The sequence below is a fragment of the Argopecten irradians genome, chromosome 10 (assembly GCF_041381155.1).
Source record: "Argopecten irradians isolate NY chromosome 10, Ai_NY, whole genome shotgun sequence".
Classification (NCBI taxonomy): Eukaryota; Metazoa; Mollusca; class Bivalvia; order Pectinida; family Pectinidae; genus Argopecten; species Argopecten irradians.
The window spans coordinates 29544897-29561963 of NC_091143.1; the positions used below are offsets into that span (position 1 = coordinate 29544897).

General features: G+C 33.7%; 1 protein-coding gene across 1 annotated transcript; it reads left to right on the forward strand.

The window, feature by feature from the left end:
- The first annotated feature begins 59 nt into the window (after window positions 1-59).
- Window positions 60-17036, forward strand: LOC138333595 (voltage-gated hydrogen channel 1-like). Its single transcript, XM_069282063.1, has 7 exons — window positions 60-4144; window positions 11209-11333; window positions 12791-13098; window positions 13495-13548; window positions 15001-15139; window positions 15646-15761; window positions 16123-17036. Exons 1-7 carry the CDS (start codon window positions 4059-4061, stop codon window positions 16207-16209), a joined length of 915 nt encoding a protein of 304 aa, XP_069138164.1. The 5' UTR covers window positions 60-4058; the 3' UTR covers window positions 16210-17036.
- The last annotated feature ends 31 nt before the right edge of the window (window positions 17037-17067 follow it).

Below are 17067 nucleotides of genomic sequence, written 5' to 3' on the forward strand. Positions count from 1 at the left end.
ATTGATAGTTATCATTGACGAAAATGGGCTGTGAACGATTCGAGTATTATATTCTTTAAGATAATGTTAATGTATTGAAGTAAACTTAATATCAAATACAGGGGTTTCGAGATACCAAAGTGATGTGGCTAAAGTACGATTTGACGTCGATTAGACCCACCTTCCGGTAATTGACAGATCGCCAGCTGTCAATCAAACAGCGCGGGTACCGCAAGTGACTTTACATTTTGTATTGTGTATACTACGATATTTGCTCTGACATTGAAGGGGTACACATCCGTGTAATTTCTTCACATGTTATACCCGATATTGAATTCCTATAGTAATAGTCTGCATTTACCATCATTTTACAATGATATGGACATATATTGTGACATCATGATAAAGACAGAGATATACCATCAGGACTCGAAGACGGTACACAAAAATGTCGGGATATTTTATGACAAAAAAGGCTTTATGGATCACCACTGTAATGGAAAGTCTCTTCATTTCGCTGTCTAGACTGATATTGTTCTATATTAACACTGATATTATTCTCAACAACTAAATATATCGTTATCATTGTATGATAATACCGAAAAAGGCGGAAATATTCTGTTATGGGGCGATCACTTGGAACCAATATTGGCAGCAAAAAATCGCGACTTCCCGCATAACCTCGGAACACCTCAGTCTCGATAACAGGCGATACGTTCCGTTTGAACCAGCTGTTGAATCTAAGAGCTGACAAAGACGGTATGCTAAGAAAACAATTACAGTATTTTTCTGAAAAAATGAAGGTTGTGACAAAAGGAAAAGTCTTCATTTCCACAGAAAACAATAAGGGAAATAACTTTGAATATGTAAAGGTTATGAGGGAATAATGCTAATTGTGCGTGGTCAAATTATGTTATCCCGGCGTATTACATAATTTACACATGCTTAATTACCATTACATTACCATAACATTATCAAAATGAAAACATATTCCTTTAATATACTTAATCTGCGTTTTAAAAAACTTTTCCAACGATTTATTTTCTCGATTTTCTCCTCCACAACGAAACATGCAAAATGTAATCTCACACGAAAATTGATCAACAATATTAAGGTATATTATATCATTTATTTAGATCGATATTAATCAAAAGTATTCTTATCAAGTACTTTCGTTTGGAAAAAAAGACAATGCGCCATATACAAGCCTAGCTTAAACACACAAACTACGGTATACTAAAGGGCACTAAACAACATCATGCAAATGTTGGTAAGGGAAATGATTAAGTCCAAGTTGTTTAAAACAGAAACAGGCTGTGGTAAGGTTTATTGTAGTTTGATTATTATTCCCCAATCGATGACTATTATTATGGTTTTCTGTTAATTCTTTCTCGGGGAAGTGGTTTATTACAATCGACAGTGTGCACCATGTCTAAAACCCGAGGATCGACGTGGGATAATTGTCTTTTATTAAGTAAATGTGTTAACTTTAAGGTAATTCAATTCTTAAAACGTTTGATACTAATTTTGTGCAGAAACATTTTCTGTATTTGTCACCGCCTTATTATTCGTCTATATACTTTTTTCATATTAGGTGTCGCTTGATGAGGGCGATATTCTTATTGTTATATATGATCATCCTTTAGGCTATATCTGATACAGAATTTGTTATTTACTACGTGTATGTTCTCGTCATGAGATAAGGCAGGTTGGGTTTAACCAATAAGGGGTTGCCATGTCCGCCGTGTCTCGTAGCATCATTACACGCCCAGTCATGCTGCATCCTAAGTAAGCGAAGATGGATGTCCAGCAGGGCATTTATATCCCATACAACTAAATACGTTCGGAATACTCGATTGGTGTCTATAGAGTGCATATCATCTTAAAATATATCGAAAACTCGGTGAACTGAGTATTATATATCGTATGCTACTGTATGGTTTTATCTATGCTTGCAACCCGACAGCTTAAACTTGGTTATGTTTTAATCATTGGTTATCCTTATTCAAAAAGAAATTGGAATATAACAAATATATTGTAATTATTTACGTCATTTAATGTATGGATCTATGAACGTAAGAAATCAAGAAATACAAAAATGTGTAAATTCTCATTCCCTTGAGATCCCCTAGACTACTAGCTTAAGTTGCGTCATTCCTGCTCGTTCATATAAAGAGATTGACCTACCAGACACTGGTGGCACCGTACAACACGACATATTCCACGTCTGATCACTCATCGATCTCAACGACAACGTTAGTCTCAAGATGCCTATACGTACACGATTTATATTGACGGATGCTTAAGTGGGCTTTGTCAACAGAAGATTCGCCTATTTTAAGGAATTATTTCAGTGTAAAATCAGAAATAATCGATGTGCAAGCTGTGGAGTAATAGTGAAACATACGTTCATGTAAAGATAAACACATACGGAATCTGTGTCATCCAAGACCTTATAGATGTGAACATTACGTAACTGATGTCTTATCGATTTTCCGATTTTGGATTTTTAGCAATAATTGTTGGTTACATCAACCGCCAGACAGAACTAGAACAGAATGGTGCTGATATGTAGCCTGTCTATTAAATCAACAAAGATGTTAAGAAATATTTCACGGGCGATATAGTTCCTTATTTATCATGAACGCTGAATTGGCGGCTGGTGTGAATGTAAATGGCCAATGAGCAATAGCAGCAAACAGAACTGTGTAATTTCATACCCTGAGATGGATCTAGTTGAAAAATTTAACAGCTACTTATGGCCGAAAAAGTCGTGGAATTTTAATAGATGTTTCTTCAACATTCATTAATTCAGGGCAATATAGACAGCATATATTTACATTATCTACGAAGAGGAACTATATTTAGTGTATTAAGTATCCTTTAAAGATGCTCCACCGCCGACAGAGCATAAATGATATTAATCATTGGAACAATAATTGGTGTTTAATCATGTATATATATGCCTAATTAACACAAAAAATAATATAATGCCTTTGGTGCATGCGCAATCAGTACTTCATTCCATATAGGATATAGTGTCACTGATTTCTTTCGGGATGCAATTAATTAGTTTTCATATTTTAAACTTGAAGTAAAATTAGAATCTCAAACTTTTCAATGTTGGTAATGGTGTAAAGTAAGTAACTTTTGTAAATGAAGAAAAATACTAAATCGTTTGCTCCTGTTTTTTAAAGTGAAAAAATACCATTTGCCAGCGGTGGAGCATCTTTAATATTACCATCACTAAAATCAGAAATAGATTGGGTGTATCGATTGGCTTCAATTTTGGACATAAACCGCATCTTTAAAAGATAATTGTTAAATAGTTTCTTGAATAAAAAGTTATAGAATTTGGGGAAAATATAAAATAATTACATTTTTGCGTGAATTATTACATGCAATACTGATTTTGATCATTTTGAATATCTTTATTCAAGAAACTTTTTTTTTTTAAATTCAAGAATTTCAACATCTCTATATACATTATGTCATGCATTGCAAAGAAAAAATGTGTTGCTTTAATCAACCCGAATTGATTTGTAACCAGACGCTACCTCTATGCTGAAATGCAACATCAGTTAACTTGAAAACAGGAAAGGATTTGCTGCGAACGAGGAGAATTGGCAGTCACAGCGAGCACGCTATATTTGATATCTAAGGGGACTTCGTCTCTCTATTTCTTGCATACTGGCGACAAGCGTTGACGAGGATACCAGCTCAGACGCGTTTACTTCAAGAAATCAAGCTTGTTTTCAGCTGATAGACATTGTAACGTTATGCATGGAAACCAAATCTATATGTAATTGGATGTTTGTTTGTGTAAGTCAGTGTTGTGTATCTGACCACCAAGCTTTCATGAGAAGGAGTAAATAAAACTATTGTCATTAAATTATTAGATTTCAATCAACCACTGATTCTTACGAGAACACAAAGCTCAATATTTTCTTATGTGAAACAAAATCAACGGTGATTATCAGTATTATTATCTAAAGAATTCTGTGAATTCCGAGTCTTGGTTTCTAGGTATTGTTTACCTTACCTTGTGATAACATATAAATAAGAACAAGAAGATCAAAATGGCCCTAGTCATGGAAGACAAGGAGTCGCTGGAAAAACTGTCCTTGGCAGCTGAACACGGAAGTACAGAACCAGAAATCAAAAGGTATGATTTTATATATACACTTTGTATGGAACACGCGACATCGCTACTTTTGCAAATCATTTGTTTTTTAAAAAATATTTTGTTGTTTATCATGTGTATTTTTTAAAGAAATAATCGCAATATTATAAAACAATAATATTGTTGATTTTTCTAAAGTCAGGTACCATTGTTTTTTATGTTAACTATAATATCCATCATTTTGTATATGCTTTGTAGTACTGATTATGGTCTAGTGTCATATCAATCTTTACCTATTATTGCTAGAGAGTCGTGTTGACAAGTCCGGCCACAAAAGGCTCATTCATGGAGAAATATGTTATACTGTATGAAATGTTTATTGTGTATATTTGCCCATTGATTTCATGGTAACAATGAAACCATGATTGTATATATTATAAAATATAAAAATTTAGTAAATAATATTGATTTCATTGGGGAACTCGTATCATTTGTTTCATAATTGTTCTGAAATATCTCAAATTTCAATTAGTCCAAGAGTATACATTCATTTTTAAAGACATTCGTATTGAAGGGTGTATAAAGCATAGCAAAGCTCACCTTTTCTGTAGCAGAGAAAGAAATTGTATTATAAAATCATCAATCGTTTTGGAATCGAAATAATATGGGCTATCCAATATGCACTGTTCGGCATTACTTAATATAAATATATATTAGGCCGCGGTGGCCGAGTGGTTAAGATGTCTCGACATATTACCACAAGCCCTCCACCTCTGGGATGCGGGATCGAATCCCATGTGGGGCAGTTGCCAGGTACTGACCGCTGGTCGGTGGTTTTTCTCCGGGTACTCCGGCTTTCCTCCACCAACAAACCTGGCACGTCCTTACATGACCCTGGCTGTTAATAGGACTTAAAATAAACAAAAAAATAAACAAATAGATATGTCATACAAATTTATATCATATATGCCATATACCAAGCACGAACATGTAACAACATGGGATACTTTGACTTTGTATGTTCTAAACCATAAAAATAAATAAGCGCGGACATTTCCTGACACGTGCAGTACACGCTTCAAATAAGCGCGGACATTTCCTGACACGTGCAGCTTCAATACACGCTTCAAATAAGCACGGACATTTCCGGACACGTGCAGTACACACTTCAACGTGGTTAATTGAGCAATACTAGTTTAGCAATACCGCTGGTCGCTTGATGTGTTGGTCATACTTGAACCTGTTTCAATGTTAATGATTTGTACTGTTTTATTAGTTATATGCTTGATTAAATGTTAGCGATGATATACCATGACTATTTTATCTTTACGGCATGCTTCAGTGAGATTGCACTTTAGAAAAACACGAGACCTACTATTACAAGGTGACACAACCCAAACATACTAATAAATAAATAAACTTTATTTTACATCGATATACAACTTATACAAATCACCCAATTGCCCGGATGTAGACCCCTCCTCCTCAAAACGCAGAAAAAAACAGGTAACATATTACATACAAGGGAGACAATTCTTAATTACCTGAGCTGTTAATAGGGTGTTATGTCTGTCCACTAAGCAACCATTCCAATGTAAATGTATGTGCTTGTATGTCCGAAAAATCTAAGAACGAAACCAAATCATTTTGTTGTTTTATACCCATTTTTCTAACTTTTTGCAATTGGTATTATGCTAGCATATTGACTTTTTCTTCTTTTGTTATGAGATCATAATCTTAGATTTTGGCATAGTGTCGTCAAATGTACACAACCACTTCTCGTGTCATGTTACTTCAACATTTATCATAATAATAACAACAAGTCACGTACTTAAATTTGAACATACTAATCATTTAATTGTGTGTAATGCATCCTTGTTGCTAACCAATTATGCTTAATTGTTCGAAAGGATCATTCTGTTATACAGTGCAAGTATTGCATGAATGAGATCAGACCTGTTCCTTCTCTGATTTATCGGAGAAAAAAATCTAAATGTTTTTGACATAAATGAATTCCTCTCTCTCGATATCGATCAGCTTAGCAACTCTGCGATGGCTGTTCGGTAGGGCTTCTTTGTTTTATAGCTATTACGCCATGTTCCTACGGTGCAATCACCGTGTAATATGTTTGTCTAGGATTCTTAAAGGTCAGAGATTTAGGAGGGGTATAAAAGCCTAGTATTATAATGAATAGGAAATACAGTTATTACTCGATGTATTATTTGAATATTTGCGTTTATTAAAAGTTACAAAATGTTCATCGATCAATAATTCCAGTTAAATATATAGGTGGATACGAATGATAGGGATATTCTACCTGGTAGTCACAACATTTTGTGATCCTGAGGGTAGAATATCCCTATCCTTCAAATCCACTTACAAAAGAGTATTTCTCTCTCATTACATCGACGTTTTGATGGCCGAGACACACCAACGTATTTAGTTTCTGTTACAGCTTAGCGCTCAGTATACAGGGAGTGGACATCTGTTTCGCCAGTTGTCATAATTCTACTGGGTAGAGTGTGTTTTCTGGTGTCTTTGACAGCATGCTTCGATGATATAGCACTATAAAAAGGGCAAGAGTTCCACTATACAAAAAGACACAACAAGAATATACCATAGTCATCCACAAAACGCACTTCTTTCTTCGCACAGGCAAGACACCACACACACAAGAGGCCGTCCTTAAGTGGTCCTGGCCGTTAATAAGACATTAATATAACCAAACCAAACAAAGCCATATTAGGATTTCCATACCATGTTTCTCTCTTGCTTTTGTTTGTAACCGTTTATTGTAGTAAAGTTTCCAAAAATTCGTTCCTGTGCCACTTTAAAAACATAAGCAGGGAAAGGTTTAATATGCATGACCAGATCAGTTGACAGGCTGCGTGCCTCGTCCCAACTAAAACAATTTGAATAACTGTATTTGCAAACAACAAAAAGCGATGAATAGCATTACATAAAAGTTAGTCATTAATGAATAAAATTAATACTGATAACGCTTAATCAGCAGAATAAAGTATTGGCATGATTAATGGTGCAAAATTTACGAGACAAGACAATAAGGACATCAATAATCAGAAACAGGATCTGAAGAGGTGGTAAATGGCAGCACAAGCTATGTCAGGCATTTGTAGATGATATTGGCACATTTCTACGAAAAATATTGTTGTTGCATATGAATTTAATGATTTGTTGAAAGTCTATTTGGGTGAGACTGTGTTCCCACTGGTCACCGTAAGTCAATATATCATCATACGATTTATATATACCACCATATATTATGTCAGAACTATTTCTTTTAAATTTAAATTATCACAACTTCCTTTTTTTTGCTTTTGTTTTATTTTATGACTTGTGATACTAATAAAAAAGCAGTTACAAGGTTGAAAAGTTCGATAAAATGTAAGACATATATTAATATACTATATCAAGTCGGAAGCAAAATGAGTAACATACGAAATAAGCATTTAGTATTATTACTACATGATATTGTTTCCCTATAGCGTTAAATGTAGCTTCACCATCAATGTATATGTGCAACTCGAAATTCATAATTTCGAACCCGCTTATTTCCCGTATTTCACACGGGGTTTAGAAAGTTAGAAAGTAAAACGTCGAGAAATAACTTCAGCTACAAGTTCAATAGGGCGTTTTCCAAACCGTGCGAACCTAAATTATCGTGGAAAACACGAAAATTAGTCACCGCGATAATTAGTTGCTTGACAGTATTTAACTATATTTACAAAAGTACGGGTTAATCTTGCTTGACGACATTAATCACTGTTGTAAACCTACCATAATGATGTCACTGACATTATTTTTGTAGCTTATAACAACGCAATAATATAACTTTTTGTAAAATTGGATCTCGCGTTATTTTCTAGATTAAAACCGCCATTCATGCATTTTACTGTGTTTTTTTCTGATATTCATTTATCCATTAAAAGCAAATCAGTATATTAAGTATTAATATAATTGAATTTCCAGTAGTTTAAACTAACTGTTTTTCGCATGCGATTTATCTATGTAAACTCGAGAATATTTATCTTTACTCATTGATATAAACATCAATTAAAATAATACGGATTTTAAATCAGCGAACGTTAATCTTTGCGAACTTGTTTTGAAATGGAAATTGCGAAATATAGTAGCCGCGAAAGAAATTAGATTACAGTAAGAATGTACAATTACCAACCACAGGTTTAAGACCCGCAAAAAAAAAAAAACTATCGGAAACCTGTGTAACTTATCATCATTCCAGTTATATCATGCGCTAAGCTGAACTGTCATTTTATAGTCTACGGTGTATAGTCTAAATCAGGGTTAAGTACTCTACGTATTTCTAAAAGTTCTCAACGAAAGACCAAAAGTGCGGCTATGCCATGAGAATGTAGGCAGAAATTTATCTAGGATAGAAACAGAAAAGATTAAAAAATAATAATAGATAAATGAGGTCATCATATAACGCCTGTAAAAAGTCTATTCTGAAGGGCAGACATATATACGTAGCCATAAAAGAATCCAGTTGAAGTAAACATATCTTTGTAAAGGAATATTTAATAGCTTCTCTAATTAAAAGCCTCCTTCATTATGCTTTAAAATAGAAATGCAACTTGAGCTGATTTAAACATGTCCTTGACTGATCAGTTATGACACACAAAAAGGTGAAGAAAGATTGAGCTTGCCTTTAACGTTATGCCGTTATGGGCTGCCTTTGGAGGAAGTGGCAGGTGACTTATGTCTTTGTTGGTAGCATGAATCTGTGGGTATCAATCACGCACATGTATCAGTATTGATGCGATGAGGTTCGCAGATATCACTGACCCACGGCATCCAGTCATCTATTACACATTACACAAGATTACAAAACCGTGTAGAGTTCTTTAATTAGGCTACAAAACCTAGACTTTCCCGGCTTTATTGCTTCTACAAATTAAAGACAAATACCGAAGAGCTTCAGACGAGACCTTAAGTAGCGGACTTATCGCTTGGTACATCCGAAGAAAAACTGTCATTAACAAGGCAGCGTATTTAGTAACCTATAGTTTATAAATAGCTATATATAAAAGCAAGCAGGCGAAAATAGAAGATCTTACATTAGTGGCTATGTGATATGAAATTTATCAAAGAGTTCAATAATTTGATATGTCACGACCTTTCGGCGAGTGGCATATTAAATTATCTAACGAGTTTGATAAATTCCATATCACGAGTGTAAGATTCTATTTATCACACAACTTTTATTAATAGAAATATAAGTAAAACTTTAAATTACATCTTTATATAAAACAGTAGAAATCTGGCTCGAATGTGGCATTGCCGTCTAATGAGACAATCATGCGACGCCATATTTAGATTATGTGTCTTACGATTTTAATGAGATGGCCGTATAACATAGCTGGACGGGCCAGTAATGTGATAAACTATTTTGTACAATTATATATCAGTGCAATTATTTGTATTTAGTTATTTACATGTTCCTAACTTTCAATATAGTAAATCTCAGAATGTACATTTGTACTATTGATACTTAAAGAAATCCTAATATGTTTTGATTTTCCATTGATTTTTCACTGCACTCATTCGTATTTTAGATAAGGAATACAATATCGAGATATGCTCTGAATTGATTTCCATGTTTATGTCAACGTTTAAATATCGACTCAGTAGGTGCGTTTTTGTGACGTAACAATTATGATAGTGGACCTTTGATACAATATCGTGTATATCCAACAACGTAGAAAACATAACATCGTGCTAAATCCTCTGTCATTACTAGAATTTAATACTATCAATCGGTACATCCTTCCATATAGAGCATAGTGTCATAGATTCTTTTCATTGATGGTAATGGTGTACGTAATTTTACTTGCTGACGAAAAAAAATTTGTCTGCTCCTAATTTTGACAAAGAAAAGTACATTCATCAGCGCTGGAGCATTATCAGACCTCACATATTAATACAAAAACACCAGAATAAAAACAATCTATAAAAACGTCTTATTTTGAACCTACATAATATTTAGGGTGTAAGATATAAATATGTACCTTTATTTTAATTTAATTTTATTTTCATTGAATATAATATTTATTTCATTCCTGATGCTCTAACCATACTATTACCAAGAAATAAATGTAGCAAACCATTTCCGCAAACTGCTAGTTGCTTTCACTTTAAAAGTACATAGATTATTAATTACTTTCCGTTATATCTAATCAGCGATCACTGCTGGATAAATATAGCACAAATGGAAAATCATATTTCCTAAATAATGCAATTACACAACTGGGAATGCTGCAATATGTTACATATATGAGTACAAATTATATATTCATTCTTTGCTCAACAATCGGTGTATTACCTCTGTATTTGCTTTAAGCCATATATCATCTTAAAAATGATTACATGTAAGCATTAAAAGTTGCTAATTTTTTCAATAATTCATGAATAAAATGGCGGGGAACACAATAAAAACTGAAAAAAATTGTACCTTCCGCAGGTAGGTGTTTGACTTTTGTCCCCATTGCTGCTCTTAAATGCGACAAAATTGTGCATTTTCCTTTGTTCCCCTTATTTTTTGTCAGTCTAATATCTCTCTTGACACTGCCTCCTTTTTGGCAGTATTTTGTTTGTCCTCATAAGGAAAGCTCTTGGTCCTATCCCCTTAACGAAACACAATATAGTCTGTAAAAGTTGGAGTATCTGCTGCTGATTATCTCTATGTATGAAGAGAGTGGATCCAATTATTTACCCATTGTCAGTATAATATGACAGGGTTGAGTGTACTGTTCGCTGTTTTTTGCAGCATTCGTCAGTGAGTAATGAGCACTATATGATGGACAAGAGTTCCACTAGTTTACGGTGTCACAGTTTGAATACATAAATGTATAAAACATCAAAACACATACACCTTTAATACACACAATTCCTCACGTAGACGGAAAACTGGAATTGATTTACGCTAACGAGTTAACATAAGATTTTCGAAGAATGACCATCGCCTGAGGTCATAGGCTAATAACGAGGTAGGGATTTTGCAACTGTAACCTTTTGTTTCAAAATTACTATATTGATGTAACAAATATTTTTCTGCTTTCTTTCAGTACTCGGGAGCGACTAGCCGAGTTTATGAAGAGTAATCTTATTCAGTACGGTATCATTTCGTTAGTTGTCCTCGATAGTATCATCGTCATCCTCGAATTCCTTATTGACCTGGAAATGATACATAGTAAGTGTAATGTGGGATTCTGTGTCAGATTGTAATTTTGATTAATACAAAATTACTTATTTTTGGTAATTAATTTTGAACAGATAAAAACATGTCATATTCGTGCAAATGTAATATCGCATTACTACCGACATATCAAAAAGAAATATTTTTATAATTAATATAATGTTTTAATTTTTGGTGCCAAATCCATAAAATGTTTTGTAATACGTTTACAGTGTACCCTGTATATTGTAAATAGAAACTTGCTTGCGCTTCTATATATTAATCTGTGTAAGAATATGCGTATTGAAGAGTTACCTCCCTTACGAGAAGCTATTCATTGTTTTGTGTGCGAAAACTCATGTTGATGTACTGAAAAAATCTGACGTTACGCTCGCAAACATATGACGTAACAATAAATAACTACATCTACATTCAAGGACAGATAACTGATAATAATATGCAAATTCAGGATAAGAGAAAGCAAAAACACTCATTTAAGACGTATATGGCATTATAGATCCACAGTTTTATGTTGGCTGTTACACGTTGTGATAACAAGTTGCGAATTGACGCAGACGATATGACCATGCGGTAAAATTCTGTTTAATTGATTTCTGTATAATCATGCAGAATATTTACGAGCTTTGAGGCAGTTTTTTTAAGAAACGAGATTTAAATCTGTTTTTGTTACGGCTTTCTTGTTTGTGTAATGCCTGGTAAAATCAATGAAATTTGAGCATTTCATTATGGACAGCATGTTAAATGTCTCTGTCAGCTTTATCTCTGTCTGTGTTTCAAATATCTCTGTTTTGTCACCACATTGTCGCTCTTCCACCGGTATATGTCATAATATTTGCCATTATATGTTTTCTTTGAGACAATTATATAATAATATGGAGATATGAAAGATATTAATCCGACATATTGGGCTAAATTTGAGCTTTATACTGATGTCTTGGTATGATTAGGAGCAGGTGGTGAAACGGATATTTTGAATCTACAACAACAAAATCGACAGGATATCATCTTCTTGAAGCAATATGACTAATTCGTGCCCAATAACTTTTGCGCGGTACTGGTATCTCTAGTAGTAATGGAACGTAATTATTTGTTAACTTCCCGTTGACATGACGTTGGCGCGGAATATCCTCTTTTAATATCATTCCATCACCCATGGAAATGATTTCACGTACCAAACACATGTTATCAGTTATCACGAGGTACGTGAATGAGTTCCGTTTGAATTCTCGCTACAAATCATATGAAATTATTTACCAAATAAAGCATTATATTTGTGTAGATAATTCTGAATGAAAATATCATTGACTTTTGTGCTTCTACCTGTTTTTTTTTTATTTCACTTAGATATCCTCAACATTTGCGCAAAACAATTATGTATGTAATATCCTCTATTCAGTCGTTATTAGTCTAATTAGCAAAATATTATTCTGTTTTTATCTTGTCATTTGCAGTACCTGAAAATGACATTGGCGGGTCTCATTCGCCTATGCTTAATAGCAGCATGAACTACACCATGGATCATTATACAGATATTATTTCCACGTCCTATCCAATCGAGGAACATCCTGATGCTCATCTTGATTCGGAACACAGCTCCCATAGCATGGTAGCCAGTCATGCCGACCATTTAGATTATAACAGCAGTCATACCGGTCACAACCATACGTCAGGGCACGCGCATCACCACACCAACAAAGAATTTGCTGAACACATACTCCATTATGCAAGTCTTACGATACTTTCAATATTTGTCGTTGAGGTATGTGTCTTGTGAATAGTTGTTTTTTAACTAAGTAAGTAAATCCTTATGAATTATGCGTTATACAAATAATAAGTATCGCTCTGAAAAGTTACCTACTTGAAAATGCGAACAGAGCCTATCTCTTCATATTGTGAGAATGGCTGACAATAAACTGTATTCTTCGTCTGCTGAAATGTTTGCCAATGTATGGGCTTCAATTTATCAAGTCTTATATTCAACTATCTATATTAAGTTTGATTTCAATTTCAAATGCTAGAATGTTCCTGGAAAAGAGAATACTATCTGACATGAAATGAATATGCTCAATAACTCTATATATTTTTCCTTTTTGTTATTATGCCCAATGTTCAATACATTTCCCTTGTCTTCGTTTATTCCTTTCGTCTACTACAGGTTATGGCCAAGATATATGCCGAGGGTACACATCTACTTAAACATAAAGCAGAGGTGAGGTGATTTTAATATATAGCAATTATTTGGTTTGTTAAATTAATGTCCTATTAACAGCCGTGGTCATTAAAGGACATCCTCCTATGTGTGCGGTGTCTTACGAGAGTGGAGTGCTTAGTGCGTGTTTTGGGAGACAGTTGTATCTTCTTGTTGTGTGTTTTGTATAGTTGAACTGCTGCCCTTTTTATAGTGCCATATCACTGAAGCATGCCGCTGAAGATATCAAGCAACACACTCCACCCGGTCACATTATACTGACAACGGGCGTACCAGTCGTCTGACTTCTTCCTCTTATGCTGGGCGCTAAGTAGGAGAAGACAATATACTAATTATCATGTCAAACATTGCTGGACTTCATTCCATGTGTTGTTTTTTATTAATGTGTTTGAGGCTATAGTTGTGTGGTGTTTTTATTTCAGATGTTTGAGGTTATAGTTGTGTTGTGTTTGATTACGGGTGTTTGACGCTATAGTTGTGTTGTGTTTTTATTCCAGATGTTTGACGCTATAGTTGTGTTGTGTTTTTATTCCAGATGTTTGACGCTATAGTTGTGTTGTGTTTTTATTCCAGATGTTTGACGCTATAGTTGTGTTGTGTTTTTATTCCAGATGTTTGACGCTATAGTTGTGTTTTGTTTTTATTCCAGATGTGTGACGCTATAGTTGTGTTGTGTTTTTATTCCAGATGTTTGACGCTATAGTTGTGTTGTGTTTTTATTCAAGGTGTTTGACAATATAGTTGTGTTGTGTTTTTATTCCAGGTGTTTGACACTATAGTTGTGTTGTGTTTTTATTACAGACGCTTGACGCATTAGTTGTGTTGTGTTTTTATCACGGTTGTTAGACGCTTTCGTTGTTTTATTTTTTATTACGGATGTTTGACGCTTATAGCGTTGTCTTTTTATTCAGTAAACATATTTTTCATTACATTTGACTTAGTTGTGTTGTTTTTATTAAGTGTTTGAGCTATAGTTGTGTTGTGTTTTTATTTCAGAGTTGAGGTAGTTGTGTTGTTTTGTTTTTATTACGTGTTTGACGCTATATTGTGTTGTGTTTTTATTACGTGTTTGACGCTTTGTTGTTTTTTTTTTATTACGGATGTTTGACGCTATAGTTGTGTTGTGTTTTTATTCCAGATGTTTGATGCTATAGTTGTGTTGGGATTTTATTACAGATGTTTAACACTATAGTTGTGTTGTGTTTTATTGTGTTGACCTATAGTTGTGTTGTTTTTTATAGTGTTTGACGCTATAGTTGTGTGTGTTTTTTTAGTGTTTGACGCTTTGTTGTTTTTATTAGGATGTTTGACGCTATAGTTGTGTTGTGTTTTTATTATAGGTGTTTGACACTATAGTTGTGTTGGATTTAATTCCAGGTGTTTGACGCTATAGTTGTGTTGTGTTTTTATTATAGGTGTTTGACACTATAGTTGTGTTGGATTTAATTTCAGGTGTTTGACGCTATAGTTGTGTTGGTTTCCTTCACCTTAGATATAATATTCTCCTTCGTAAATGTTACGGAAGCGGCCAGAGACGCAGCCGGTCTCATGGTTATACTTCGGCTATGGAGAATCACAAGGATCATAAACGGTAAGTCTATATATGGAGGATAAGTAATATGTTCTTATATTCGTGGCTATAAACTTTATTAAAAGAGTTTAATAATTTGATATACCAGAAGCCTTTACCCAGCGGCTTTTCAAATAATTAATTCCATGCTATCTAGCCACGAGTATAAGATTATGCTTATCAGATAATTAGTAATCTGAAAATATCGACAAAACTTCCAATCGGGGACTAGTTAGTTTGAAAAAGCTGCCAGAATTATTTTACCGTATGTAGTCATCTCGCCCAAAGTGCACAACAAAGCTAGATAAATACGTATACTTGGACGAAGTGGCGTTTTCAATTGATAAGTAAAGTATAGAAAATTATTGTGATCTGAAGTACACGTGGTATAAAGGTCATCCGAACATGACCCCTTATGGGATGATGTCAGATCCTCTATTGAACGGAGTTTTTAACAGAATAAGATTGCTATTTTTTACAGGTGTTAAGTAATTGTCCTCGTCATGAATATTTTTGCCTTGTTACAGGTGTAATCATCTCAGTAAAGATGGACGCAGATAAGAAAATCGAGGAACAGAAGGCGGCACGTAGCAGGGCAGAGGAAGAAGTAGAAAAATTGAAAACTCAAGTCTCTTCATTAGAAGTAAGATACTTCATAGCTAGAAATCGACATTGTTCAAACAATATTTAAAATCGTGTATTCTGGCTGATATCAGATCCAGTAACTTCACCCTTATATTTTTGCATATTCATAAATTTTGCCCACAGAAAATCAATTGTGACATCATTAAATGTACAATAATTTGTCTTTAGGACTCGGTCGAGTTTTATTCTATATATTTAAACAAATTAAATATGTTAAGTGGATGTTCATAATGCTGTGCATAATACATTTTAATCCATGCATTAAACATTTCATTAAACATGTCATAACCCATTCATAAAACATTCCATAAAAATGTGTAATATTATTTGCTTATATATGTTATCTCTATTACCTCTAGGCTGAACTGGAACGTCTGCAGGTACATCTACGATTGTTGGAGGAGGGCAAAGCTGGTCAGAATTTAGATGAAAACATTAATAAGTAATAGGTAGATGATTCGTAATTTATCGCTTTCATGCATACCGTATAGTCGGTTATTTTTGCGGGAAAAGTATTTTCGTCATTTCGTTGGACCCTGATGTGATGGCCAAATATTATTTAATGAATAAAACATATGATGGAGAAAAGTTGTAACCCGCTTATTGAAAACAAATCTTCTATTTTCCTTCTAAAATGCAAAATATTTATCCTGCGTAGATACTCGGCCAAACGGTAACTATATTTTGCATTGTTGAATATGTATAAAAAGCGCGCATAGAAAATAAAGATGCTCCACCACTGACTGAGCATAAAAGAAAATCATCATTTGAACAATTACTGACGTTTAATTGTGTATTTGTGTGTCTAATTAACATAAAGATAAATATAAAATCATTTATTTCGATTTTGGTACATGCTCAATAAATACTTCATTCCATATAGGGCAAAGTGTAATGGATTTTTTTTTTCTGGACGCAATTAGTTATCTTTGATATTTTTGTTAAATAAGAAGTTGAAACTTTTCAATGGTGGTAATAGTTAAAAGTAAGTAGATTTTGTAACTGAAGAACATGACTAATTCGTCTATTATCTACTGTTTTAATAGATAAAAATAAGCATTTAGAAAGGAAATAATAAAACATACATACTATTCATGAATAGAAACATGTGAATCTAACATTTGTTCGAAACATGTGAATGAAATAATTTGTTCAAAACCTGATTGTATTCAAACTCGAGATTATGGAAAATTAGCTTTCACAAATAAAAATGATCTAATCTATGAAATCAACAAATGCAAACTTACATACAATACACATAGTAGAAATAGAACCTAATAAATATTGTAACCAGGATCGAGAAA